The sequence below is a fragment of the Rhineura floridana genome, chromosome 2 (genome assembly GCF_030035675.1).
Source record: "Rhineura floridana isolate rRhiFlo1 chromosome 2, rRhiFlo1.hap2, whole genome shotgun sequence".
Classification (NCBI taxonomy): Eukaryota; Metazoa; Chordata; class Lepidosauria; order Squamata; family Rhineuridae; genus Rhineura; species Rhineura floridana.
The window spans coordinates 222,745,297-222,758,018 of NC_084481.1; the positions used below are offsets into that span (position 1 = coordinate 222,745,297).

Below are 12,722 nucleotides of genomic sequence, written 5' to 3' on the forward strand. Positions count from 1 at the left end.
GGACTTGCTCCTGTCCTTTTAGGTTGTGTGTAACTGCTGACAACAAATAAGGGCCAACAACTGTGTCCCCCAGTATGCCCCCCACAACTGTTTGCTTCTATCTCCAGCTTCCCTTCCCCCACCTGTCACTCCATTTCTTGCTGTGGCTCCCATTTAATTCCTCTCCTTTTTGCAGGCACCCCATTCTTCCCCTCCTCCTCTTCCTTTGTCTCCTCCATGTTAACTTGTCCTTGTCAGCCTCTTCCAGCCACAGTATGAGCTGTCCTTTCTGCTTTAGTCTTCCCTCCCCGCTCTCCCTGCCCATGTGATCATTAAGGCCAAATAACTATGCCGCTCTTGGCTAACATACAGCTTCGGCTGCGAACAGGAACCTTTGCAGACCAGCCTCTCCACCTCCTCATTGGATCCCCATCCCAAACACGAATACCTGCAGTTTTCTTTTCTGGTTTGGGTTTGTTTTTTACACCCCCCTTTCCCCCTTAAAGTTGTTTTGTGCATCTCTTGGGATCCCCCTCGCCCTGGTTTGCTGGTACTTCCCTCTCCTTCATGGGTAGCACTGTTCTGGCTACACATAAGCAACAGCACTCTCCCCCAGCACACTGGAAACAGAGACCATGATTACACACTCTGCTAGTATGAGAAAATTACTTAATGCTGTATGGATCTATCCCACAAAGCCCTGTTCACTTTGAAAGATGGAAGATAAATGGAACATTAGAAACCACCTGGGAAGAATCATGGAGGAGTCTGAGTTCTTCGGGGAGCAACATTTCCATCTAAGAAACATGAATCGTTACCAAGAACTTTTCTGGCAGAAGTACTAAAGGCTGTTAACTCAGTAGAACAAAGCACACGGCAGAGCTTTTAGAGAGGCTCATTTACATCCATTTTGTTTATATGCAAACTAGCTACCTGTGCATATGAAAGGCTTGCCTACAATTTAACTGCTGAATTTCTGCAGGAGCCAAACCAATATATGACTATTTGCAGCTGCCAAATTCTCCTTCATCCCATACCATGCAAATTGTAAAGACAGAGTTGCTTTTACGCTGTACTAACAACACGCTTCAAGGGACAGCAAGTTCATTTGGATAATTAGAGTTTTGGTAAACAGGGGTTGCTAGGTGCTTGCAAGACAAAAGCTTGCTGTATTAACATTGTATGCATTGAGAGTGCCATCGAGAATAGCAAGTGATCCTAGAGTAGTTTTCTTCAAATGTGGATGGTGGTGGGGGTGGGCATAGAATTGGGTGTCTCATAAAGCAAAACAAAAAAAGCACAGGCTTTCCCAAAGTGCAGCTTCCCATGGACACTGCCAAAAGGGGAGACAGTACTATTGAGGACTTCAGGCTTGAGATGAACTGGTCCAGTGAAAGAAGGCAAGGACAGAAGGCATTAGTCAGGCCTCATCTGGAATACTGCGTTCAGTTCTGGGCGCCTCATTTTAAGAAAGATATAGACAAGTTAGAGCGGGTTCAGAAGAGGGCGACAAGGATGATAGCCGGTATGGAGAACAAGTCTTATGAGGAAAGGTTGAAGGAACTTGGCATGTTCAGTCTGGTGAAGAGAAGGCTGAGGGGTGACATGATTGCACTCTTTAAGTACCTGAAGGGCTGTCACATAGAGGAGGGTACAGATTTGTTCACTGCTGCCCCAGAGGGTAGGACTAGGTCTAATGGTTTTAAGTTGCAGGAGCGTAGATTCAGATTGGACATTAGAAGGAACTTCTTGACAGTAAGGGCAGTTCGGCAATGGAACCGACTGCCTAGGGAGGTGGTGGGATCCCCTTCGCTGGATGTCTTCAAGCAGAGGCTGGACAGCTATCTGCGGGAGATGCTCTAGCTGTGGATTTCCTGCTGTGAGCAGGGGGCTGGACTCGATGGCCTACAAGGCCCCTTCCAACTCTACGATTCTATGATTCTATGAAACTAGGAAGGTATACCTAGTGAGGCTTCTAGATTGAAGTACTGAAGACCTAGTAAGCTCAGAGATAGGATGGGACCTAATTTCATGAGTTTTAACAAATACCAGCCATAGATGGGATGCATTCTCATCTTCTTTCCGTAGGTTCCGTAAGCAAAGTAGCAGCAAGAACAAAGAGCCAGGGAGTGGCTCTTTAACACCACATCCCGCTAGCCCACCCACCCCCATCTTGGTCACACCACCAAGATAGGTCCAAAACCACATTCTACCTGACCAGTGTGGCAATCCCCACCCCCTGGTGACCATTTGATTGCTTATGGGGAGCTATTTCCCTGTCTTGCTACAGGGCCTGAAAAACAAAAACAGTAGTGGCAGGAACACCAGAGTGTTCAGAAGAAGGTTTTACATCCTGTTCCTCCCTGCCCCCAGCATCACTCTTAGCTCCTCTCTTGATGTTGGGGTGGTCATCTGAGTTGATATAATGTACTGTAAGCCAGCCTGGGGTTTATTAGATCTAAAAGATGGGGCATAAATTTTTAAAATAAGTGCACAAGGTGTTACAGAAAAGTTTTCTGGCACCTCCAGATTGTTTCTTTCATGAAAACGTAAGTCTGTTTTGCAAATGTGATGTGGGCACAGGGCAGGAAGACTGGGGATGGTGTGAAGGCTACCACCTTTAAAAATAACCAAACTCCTACTCTGATTACTATCTAAATGGGAACCAAAAGGTATTCCACAAGAAGTGTCTTCGTCATTATAAAAAGCTCCAGTCAGATTAAAAAGATAATGAAGTTACTTCCCAAGTGGACAGTTGAATCAATCAACGGATTGCACTTGGTTGCCCAGATAAAGCCATACTGATATACATTTTTTTTGTTATGTGCCTTCAAGTTGATTACAACTTATGGCGACCCTATGAATCAGTGACCTCCAACAGCATCTGTTATAAACCACCCTGTTCAGATCTTGTAAGTTCAGGTCTGTGGCTTCCTTTATGGAATCAATCCATCTCTTGTTTGGCCTTCCTCTTTTTCTACTCCCTTCTGTTTTTCCCAGCATTATTGTCTTTTCTAGTGAATCAGGTCTTCTCATTATATGTCCAAAGTATGATAACCTCAGTTTCATCATTTTAGCTTCTAATGATAGTTCCGGTTTAATTTGTTCTAACACCCAATTATTTGTCTTTTTCGCAGTCCATGGTACGCGCAAAGCTCTTTTCCAACACCACATTTCAAATGTGTTGGTTTTTCTCTTACCCGCTTTTTTCACTGTCCAACTTTCATATCCATACATAAAGTCAGGAATACCATGTCTGAATGATCCTGACTTACTGATATACATTAGTTTTTCCAAAACAGTATATGTGTTCTCTCTCTCTCTCATAACCCCCCCCCCTTCTGTGCTGTTCCTTTTAAAAAAAAATTCCAGGCTTTCCCTTTTCTTCACTCATTTAATGCTGGCAAGGGATGTTGGGAAACAATGACATAACCAAGTCCACAAATAGCCAGGTAATTGAGGCATTACTAGACTGAAGACACTACTGAATCATTATATGCCGGGCACAGAAGAATCTCCAAGCTCAGTGCTGCCCTTTCCTATTCCCTTATACAACTCTGTGCAAGTGTCCATGTCAACATCTAAATGCATTATATTGGATATCAAATGCCAGAAGCCCTGCACAGCTCTATCTATTCATTTTACAGATTTGACACTTGCCAATGTACTACATTCAACAGGAAAAAAACCTGGACTTTTGTACTGCGGGGTGGCACCAACTTGCAGAGGATTTCAATAGTTCTGTCTGCCACCCTCTTCCTGCTCAGCCATTTGAAAGGACACATGTGTAGATAATGCATGTGGCATTAGGGGGGGAAATGTGAACTTGTACATGCCTTCCATGTCCCCCTCCCACCTCTCTCCTCAATGCCTTGCAAGTTACTCATCCTCCTATTCAATTCAGTCCAGTTTCCAGCAACGCTGAAGTATCAAAGGCAGGTATTATCCACCAAGTGCTAGTAGGCTAGAAAGTCCTTGACTCAAATTTCACCTTCACTATGAACTAAATAACTTTGACCTAGCTACTCTCTCTGTCTCAGTCCACCATCTACAATATTCAAAGAGAACTAGGGATGGGCCTTGCTATCTGATTCCGTTCTGTTTTTCAATTTGTCAAATGGGCTGCTGGTTCCTATTTGCTATAAATTGTGTTCCGCTAGTTATAGTGATTCCCAGTTCTCTCTTTTTTGTTCCCCCCTCCAAAAAATTATGCAACTTTCTCTATTATGCCTTATGCTGCTGTATATTTATGTAATGTATTTTGTAAATAATTACATAATTCTCACCACAGATTTAAAAAAATTACAGTGTCACTAACAGCTGTGAATGCATGCAAAGAGTGGGAGCCTGTTCAACGAACTTGCAGATTGTCACAGAATTTGATACCAAATCCGATTTTGTGAATGTCTTACACCATTCCTAAAGAGAACTGGTAAAGTGTTACATATTATTAAATGCTCAGGTAATGTTAAGTTATGCACAGATTAAATATGTAGCTATAAATGTGGATGAAGGTATGGATTAATACAGCTGAAAATAAAGAGATGGAATATAACTGATGTGGAACATTGGAGCTTGCCACAATGCTAAATCTGATTCAGTATACTGCCACACATCCCATAATAGTCAACAACATTCCATTTCAGTGCTAATATATATGGGGAATTAGGAGAGGGATGTGGAACCCACTATCTTCCTGTTTTTAACATGGTCCTATCAGAATTCAGATTTAGAACACCATTACCTAATTTTGGAAGGCATTTTGCTAAAGAGGGATTCTTGCTATCTGATTATGCTGCTGCTTTTAAAATAATGTATTGGAAAAGCACTTTCAAGGAACAGGAGACAAAAATTCTATCAGAAGGAACTCATTTTTACAACAAGAGGCCATATGTTTGAGTATCATAAAATTTCTCAGTCATGCGTTTGTTCCATCTTTATGACTCTGAATGTATCATTCTATAGCTATGATTTTGCCTAGTCACTCAGTTGGAAGCTGGAACTAGGCAGAAGACTTTGGGCCTCTAAATGGCTGTGGATATTTCCAGAAGGGGCAAGTCACCTGCAGGTGGGGTCTGAGATGAGTGCTTGACAGATGGGGGGAACTCTGGAACTTGAGTGGGCATGCATCAGGCAGCAAGCTGGCTAAAAAACGGGGTGCATGCTGGAGCATAAGGGCTCTCTGGGGACCTGGACTACTATCTTGCAGTACGTCTGCTGTGAAGTCTCCACTTATGCTTTGCTGCTATATTTGTAAATAAAGTGAATGTTACATAGACACTTGGGAATTCTACTTCTGTGTTTAATCAACATGCAGCAGGGGAGGAGTAAGGATGAGTGTGTTAACTCTATGACCATCATCACTCTCCAGAGATTGAGGAATAACCTCTGCAGTGGGAAGCCTTTTCTACATGCGTCGCACTTGCCACCCTGTGTGCTGATTAAAACACAGGAGCAGTAGTACACCCGAATACAGCTTGCATGTCACCAGTTCTCTTATCCAAATAAAATAAAACCACACAGTACCACCCTTGTGGATTATGCAAGAATGCAGTACGCACCTAATATGTATCAACATTTAAAGAGCAGTGAGTTTAGAACATATGTATCTGCAGGGTTGGCATACCCATTCAGAGGTGGCTCTAGATTTGAGGGGGGCTTGCAGCCAAGTGTAATCTGGTGCCCCACCCATCTTAATCACAATACTGTGAAATGTAGCAGGTGGCTGTGAGTCACCTGCAATTTCAAATTTCCCACAATTCCCCAACATAGCACAGCCTGTAGGTATTGTGGGAAATTTAAGATGGCTGGCAACTCGCAGCTACTAGGTAAAAAACAAATTTGGAGGTGGGGATGGAACAGGAAGGGCCAGTCCAGAGGAGGCATCGGCACCAATGGACCCTTGGCAGCTGCCAGATGTTGATACTGTGCCTGATCTTATTACAGAAAAAAAGTTAGCTTTGTATTACACTGCAGTACTAGTAAAAACTGGTACCCAACCAAAGGAACACAGTGTTTACAAGTTAAAAGGTTATGTACAGTAAACCAATCAGTTTTCACATTTATAAAGGAAGGGGAAATTAAAGTTTCCTGCTGAACAGGAAGTTTGGTCATATCCAACGTTAACAGGTGCTACAACAGCTTAATTCCATTTCCGTATGTGAAACGGTTTAGAAATCACTACACAGTCCAAGAACCTGCGGAAGAGTTCAAATATTCACAGGGAACTTAAAGAAAGTTGGAACTCAACAGTTCATCATGACTGAAACTAAGTGGGAGCAAGAAAAGTAACAGTCTGATCTCACTGTAGAGCTTTAACTTACTGATTAACAAATAGGACTGTTCTGTGCACAGCTACATGAAAACCGCTACTGCAAAAAGTTTATTCTGACCCTTATGATAAATTAAGAGGATAATGAGGAACATTTTCCACAACTGATCTCAACTTTCTCCTTCGCCAATTTAACTCCATCCCACTACAACGGAAAGCTCATAGGTACGAGATGGTAGGACACAAGAGCAATATGAGGTCAGAATGCAGCCGCCATTTCCAGTTTAGTTTACCAGCTCCAGTCCCACTGCTAAGATCATTAAGAAGCAGCAGCCATTTTGAGATGCAACATAAAAGTTCATTCTCAGCTGAGTGTAGAGTTAAAACCTAGTTTTTACATGGCAATTTCTATGCCTTCAAAATTTGTATGACAGGAAGAAGTCAACAAGTACAGCTTTTCTTCGCATGAAGAGATGAGTTGATGCGAAAAGCTGGACCTGTGGACTTCTGTCTGTCACATTACTGTTAAAGACACAGATGTTTTGTTCATAAACAAATGTGGTAACTGAAGAGTAGTGGATAAAGTGCAACTGAGTAAGACCATACCAGAGGAAAGCCAGTAGGAACAAGAGCAATGGCAAGCTATTCTTCTAAGACTGAGTTGTTACAAGCATCTTTTCCCCATTAATAGCCGTCATCTCCTATCTGCCCAAATTTTTGGAGTTTTTCTACACGTTCAGAAAACACATGTGCTACAGTAGTGAGGAAAGGGGAGTGGATGAGCTACTATTTACTGAACATTTTTATACATGTTATTATCTCCATAGTGAACTTTTCTGAGCCAACAAAAAAGTAGCTACTGACACTCGGACAATAAATTCCAGTTCATGTCAGGGTTGCAAACGTGTACTATATTTGTGTACTGCCAATGTGCATATAATTTTTTATATGTGTTTATGTATGTATGTACACACAGGTGTGCCGTGACCACAAGATTTAGCTCAGGCATGAACATGGCGCTTCAGGAAACAGCTCGCCCAATTCCAAGGTATTTCACTGGCTGCCCAAATTGGCTTCAAATCTGCTTCGTTCCTTCTCTCCCCCTCCTGCCCTCCCACCGTTGAGAAATGAAAAATGGTTTTAAGGAAATGAATCCTGCAAGCAAAGTCATAGCTCCAGAGTGAATAAAGCCTGCCAAATAGGCCCAAGGGTTTTTTGAGCTCAATATCTTTAGAGGTTTTTTTAAAAAAAGATACATCTATAACTATGTTTTTGGTAAGAATAGGATGACATTTGCAGGAAAGGTAGCACCTTCTGAGAGCACGAACCTACCACAATTCAGAAGAATTGTTCTGGGGTTATTCCACACGGGCATCTAATTTTAGAACGGGTAAAAAAGGAGTAATTCCTCCTAGTGCTTTGTGGGCAATTGGTCTGAAAATTGCAGACGTGAGAGGTGCCCCTGGATAATAAGGCTGCCAAATTACAAAGATCCAGGGCTTTTGTGCTAGGCACTCTTTAAGGTTATTTTGGGGTGGAAAGAACTAAAACTAATTCATTTTCTGGGTAAAATTATTCCCTCCAATTAAAAGCATGACCCATTGGTCACAAGAGACCTCTCTTTTCACCCTTTCCTCTCTCCATCTTGGCATCTTCCTTAAGCTTAGAGACATATATTTTGTTCTTTCAAAGGTGCTTCCCCCCCCCCAAAAAAGCACTGGGATTGGAGACTGCTGGTAAAAAAATTTCCTCCAATTACAAGCTTGTTCTGTCAGTTGCAACGAAGGTCTCCCTCCTGATCCTGGCCTTTTTCTTAACCTAAAGCTTCAGTTTTGCACAGCTACTCACTCTCCCACTACCATTTTCCTTATATGTAAAGCTTAGAAACATGGTTTTGCTTTTAGTAGATCCTTGTCTGTGTTTTCAAACAAATATCTGTATCACCAAGGCACCATGAAGCACTTCAGGGGTCCCTGCTTTGACTCATGCAGCCTCATACAGATCCCATTTAGCTTCAGACAAGCCCAAAATGGTTCTGTCTCAGCTCATTAACCCATAACTGATGCATGCCTCTTGAATGCGTGTTTATGACACTTCATTTCCCTGTCCACACAAACTTTTACATAATATGGTGTTTTTCTGCACAATATTCCTTTAGAAACCATCTGAGAGCTCTGATTAAGGAGGATTCTTTAAATAACACCTCCATTCTAGAAGCAGTAGGGCTAGACTGAAGTTCTGTTTCAAAAGCAGGATGAACCCAACTCCCATCTTCCCCAGCCACTAGCAATGCTGACTGAGGTAGACAGGAGTTGAAATTCAACAACATCTGGGAGGGCCAGAGGGTTCTCATCCCTAGCATAAAATAAAAACCATAACAAGATCAATAGGATGTCAGCTTAATGAGGGAAGGAACTACAAAATACCCCACATTGCTGGTGTGCCTGTCCATCCTGCAAGGGCAAAGATCATAACTGTGCCCCATGCATATAATCTTTTTAAAAAGAACAATCATCCTAACAAAAGCCTCCTGCAGGCATACTTCCAGTGGAAATTTTAGGCAAAAAACCCAAAACTAAGTCTGGAAATGTCTAGTGGGATGTGGATATATTATGATCATTTCAGAACCAAACTGCATCATAGGGAGTGGAAAACACACACCCCATTTCTTTTTTACCCATTCAAAATACGACAACACTATTCAGTCAGCAACATACAGAATATGGTGCTGTTAAAAGATTGTAGCTCAGTGGCTGAGCGGATCCTTTGTGTGCGGAAGGTCCATGATCCCTAGCACCTTCAGGTATGGCCACAAGAGACCTCTGTCTGAAACGCTGGAGAGTCGCTGCCGATCAGAATAGACTACTAGAACCAACCTAAATGGAGCAGTGCCTCGATTTGGTATAAGGCAGCTTCCCATGTTCCTAACCTTCATTAGCCACCTCAGACTAATTATGAATTAGTTTTCAAATGAATGTTGTTAGCTACCCTAAAATGTAGTTTTGTGTTGGAAGCTCAAAAAGGACTAGCATCATTGCACCAAACAATCAGCTCAGTAATAAGAATTCCACAACTAACTTCTGGCATTTAAGCAAACAAATACAATTTAGTACATTCCTATAAACAGTTCCCCTTTTGCCTAATGATTTTGTGTTTCTGCTACAGTTTCAAACCGTTCTGGAAATGGGATATAACAGCCTTTATAAGTGAGTAAACTGCTGCAGTCATAAGCACACAGTTACCAAAAAGGATGCCTCTCTGAACACAACGGAACTTAAGAGTGACCATGTTCAAATAAAGTGAAATCTGCGATTTGAGACTTGCAATAGTGCACTGGTCACACTGCCAGGGAGGGGGGAAGTAGTACATTCCTGATATATCAAGCACTCTGTAACTACTCCCCCCACCTCAAAGGAGACTATCAAGATGCAGTGTATTGTTCCTGAAGGGAGTTAAATGTACAATCAAATGCAAAACCATTATAGCATTTCTCATACTTCCCACTACAGTTACTCAATTTGCAAACCCAAGTTAGTTTAGGCTTTTCAGCCTCCACACTTAAAACAATTTAAGGTGATAAACCAGAAACAAAAAAGTGTCGACCCAACCTAAGATTCAAGAAGGTAGATTCTCTAGACACTCCTTGTAAGTTTTATGACAGGCAAGAGCTTCCCCCAATTTAGATTTTCAGCAAGTTACAAATGGAGGCACAAACCTCTTCTTTTGAAGAGGCCGTAAGGGATTAGACTGTCAGGAAACTCATTTGTTTTGTATTTCATAAGGAGCACATTGTCCTATATACTCATGCTCACTAATAGAACAAAACTGCAGTTTTAATGTAACAAACTTTCAATATAGCTTTGCCTGTGCAATGTGTAGAATTTAAAGGGTGGTGGGGGTTTTTTGCACAATAGGCTAATAGGAAAAGCGTAAAAGGAAAAATCTAGCTGAATGACAGGACGGTGCCACAATTCAGAGTAGGTGAAAGACAAAAAACCCCTCCTGAAATCTATTCCAGCCTGGAGACCTTCAGATGTTGGTTTCCAATTGTCATCAGTCTCAGTCAGTAAGGCCAGTGGTCAAAGATGATGGAAATTGTAGAGTAGTAGTATCTAGAGGGCACCAGATAGGTGAGGGCTGCTCTAGCCAAACCAAATACCTACAATTACCTAAAGAGATCCAGACGGAGAAGTCTGAGAAGTCCCATCCTACAGCTGTGCTCCATGGATTTATTGCCACTTATGTGGTAAATTGTTATTACCACTCCAAAACAGAAGAAAATGATGCATGACCTGGTTTTTGTTAGGTTTGAGAAGTATTAAAATCCCAGGGCAATACAGCTTTGCATAACATTTATATTAGTCCTGGGGAATCTCTGGCCCTCCAGATGTTTCACTTCAACTTCCAACACCCCTGACCATTGGCTATGCTGGCTGGGAGTGATGGGAGTTGGAGACCAACAACATATGGAGGGCCAACGGTGTCTCAGCCCTGACAGAAATAAAGAAAGTTACTTGGGTTCTGTTAAGCTATATTGTCACATAAAAAAGCAAAACCCAGGATGGATCTATCAAGATGAAGTGACGAGGCTATGCAAACAGGAGCTAGTTTTATTTCAAGGGTTTCCTGTTGAATCCTATCAGACGATGCAAATGGGATATGCTACAGGACACAGTTGACAAGGGACCAAGATCACTAGGAGCAAGTTTATCCCTCATCTTGTCTTTGAGTATGCTCCTTCAGTTTCACCTATATTTGCCACTCATCCATATTGGGGGGGGGGGGGTTAAATATTGCACTTGTATATGGCAGAAAGGGCCAAATCTGTCCATCAACTCTCTCATTTAATTTTCATTTTACGTTTCTGAATAAGTAGTTTTATTTTGAGGTGTTTGGGTGTTAGTGTTTCTTTTGTATACACAAGTCACTCTAAACATCCTACCTGGGCAGAAGAGACAACTACATGAACCAGGGTGGGGAACTTGTGGCCCTCCAAAAGTTGTTAATCTCCCAACTTCCATCAGCCTCTAAAAACCTCTAATAAGCATGGTCTCCATAGCACAGAAGCTCACTGAATATCCCCTTGTTCCATGGCTCCTGAAATATAGAGCCCCACCTATTACAGTAGTTTTGCTTACTAGAATTGTGAGCACTAGAGATGTGTTCAGAATTGCCTGTTAGAGACAGGATGCTATACTTTTGGAAAGAGGTAAAGTGTAAAATGGAAAGACACCAAAAAAATGACCTCACACCTCAGATCACTCTGATTGAACAAATAAGCAATCTTTGTCGTTTGCTGCTATAGGAGTTGGTTTATTGACCATTATTGTAAAAGCACCAGTTCTGGAAATCTGGGATCAAATTAAAAAGCAGGACATAACTTCTCTGAAATAAAAAGTTCAACCTTTAATAGACCATGGCTTAATTTTGCATGTGAAACAAGCTATTGGCTTTTTAAACCATGGTTCGTTAAACCATGGTTTGTTTTATCATCCAAACAGCAGCTTACCTATGGCTTGTGTGCTGCTAAGCAATCATAATCTGAAGTCATAGTATTCAAAGCAAGGATAGCACTAGCTCAATAGGACATCCCCCTCTCCCCCACACACACCATCCCTAAATTTGCTCCAGATGTTCGGGGGAGCCCCAGAACAGATTCCAGGGGGCATGTAAGGGCAGAATGTTCCATTGCGTTACACTGAATGCAACCCACAGTTTATTGTTTCCTTATGAACCTTACATTATGTACAAACCCAGTACCTGTCCTTAATGCTAGTTCAGCCACCCCAATCCATAAATTCATTAATCTACCAAGGGACAAGGTAAGAACATCTGGAAAACAAACCAAGCTTTCACAAAACAAGCCATGGTTTTTTGACCATCCTCATGGTTTGTTAAAATCATGGTTTAGAGTTGTGTGTGAATCAGGCCAATATCGAATCTAGAAGGTCAACGTGGCCATTGTGACTTTTCTACAAGAGCATAAGGTGAATCAATGAGTTGCGAGGGGCAAAATGCACCCTCCCAAACCTACATATATACTTACTTGCATTCCCCAGGTACAGTGCAGCCCCCATGGACTAAATTACATCCTTGTTTACATACAGCTATGAACAGAAAGAGGGTTAAATATCAGTTAATGCCAATACTTTAGAAGACTAGAGTTAGACTTGCAATTAAATAGTTATTTTCATGGAGAAAATGTAATGGTCCAACATAGTTCAATGGCATATCCATTAGTTTTAACTACATCTCAGCTAGAAGCATTGAATTACATAATCAGATGCATCATCCCGTGAATATAAAAACTGTATTTTCTACAGGCAGGAAAGATGCAAAAGTTCTATTTCAGACAAGACAAAAGGCGCAGAGGAAAAGGAAGCACAAGGCACTTGTACTTCCTGTTCCTCTATAGGAGCGTCGTGTCTAAAGCTGCACTTATCTCAGATATACTGCCAAAAACACTTTCTAA

The 12,722-nt window shown here is 41.8% G+C and overlaps 1 protein-coding gene across 3 annotated transcripts in view; it reads right to left on the reverse strand.

Moving 5' to 3' along the window:
• Nucleotides 1-12,722, reverse strand: part of JAG2 (jagged canonical Notch ligand 2) — a 114,151-nt gene that overhangs the window by 39,433 nt on the left and 61,996 nt on the right. For all 3 annotated transcript variants that reach the window (XM_061612338.1, XM_061612337.1, XM_061612336.1), the window contains exon 5: nt 12,297-12,357. In XM_061612338.1, the coding sequence (XP_061468322.1) occupies nt 12,297-12,357 (61 nt within the window). The remainder of the gene's footprint in view (nt 1-12,296; nt 12,358-12,722) is intronic.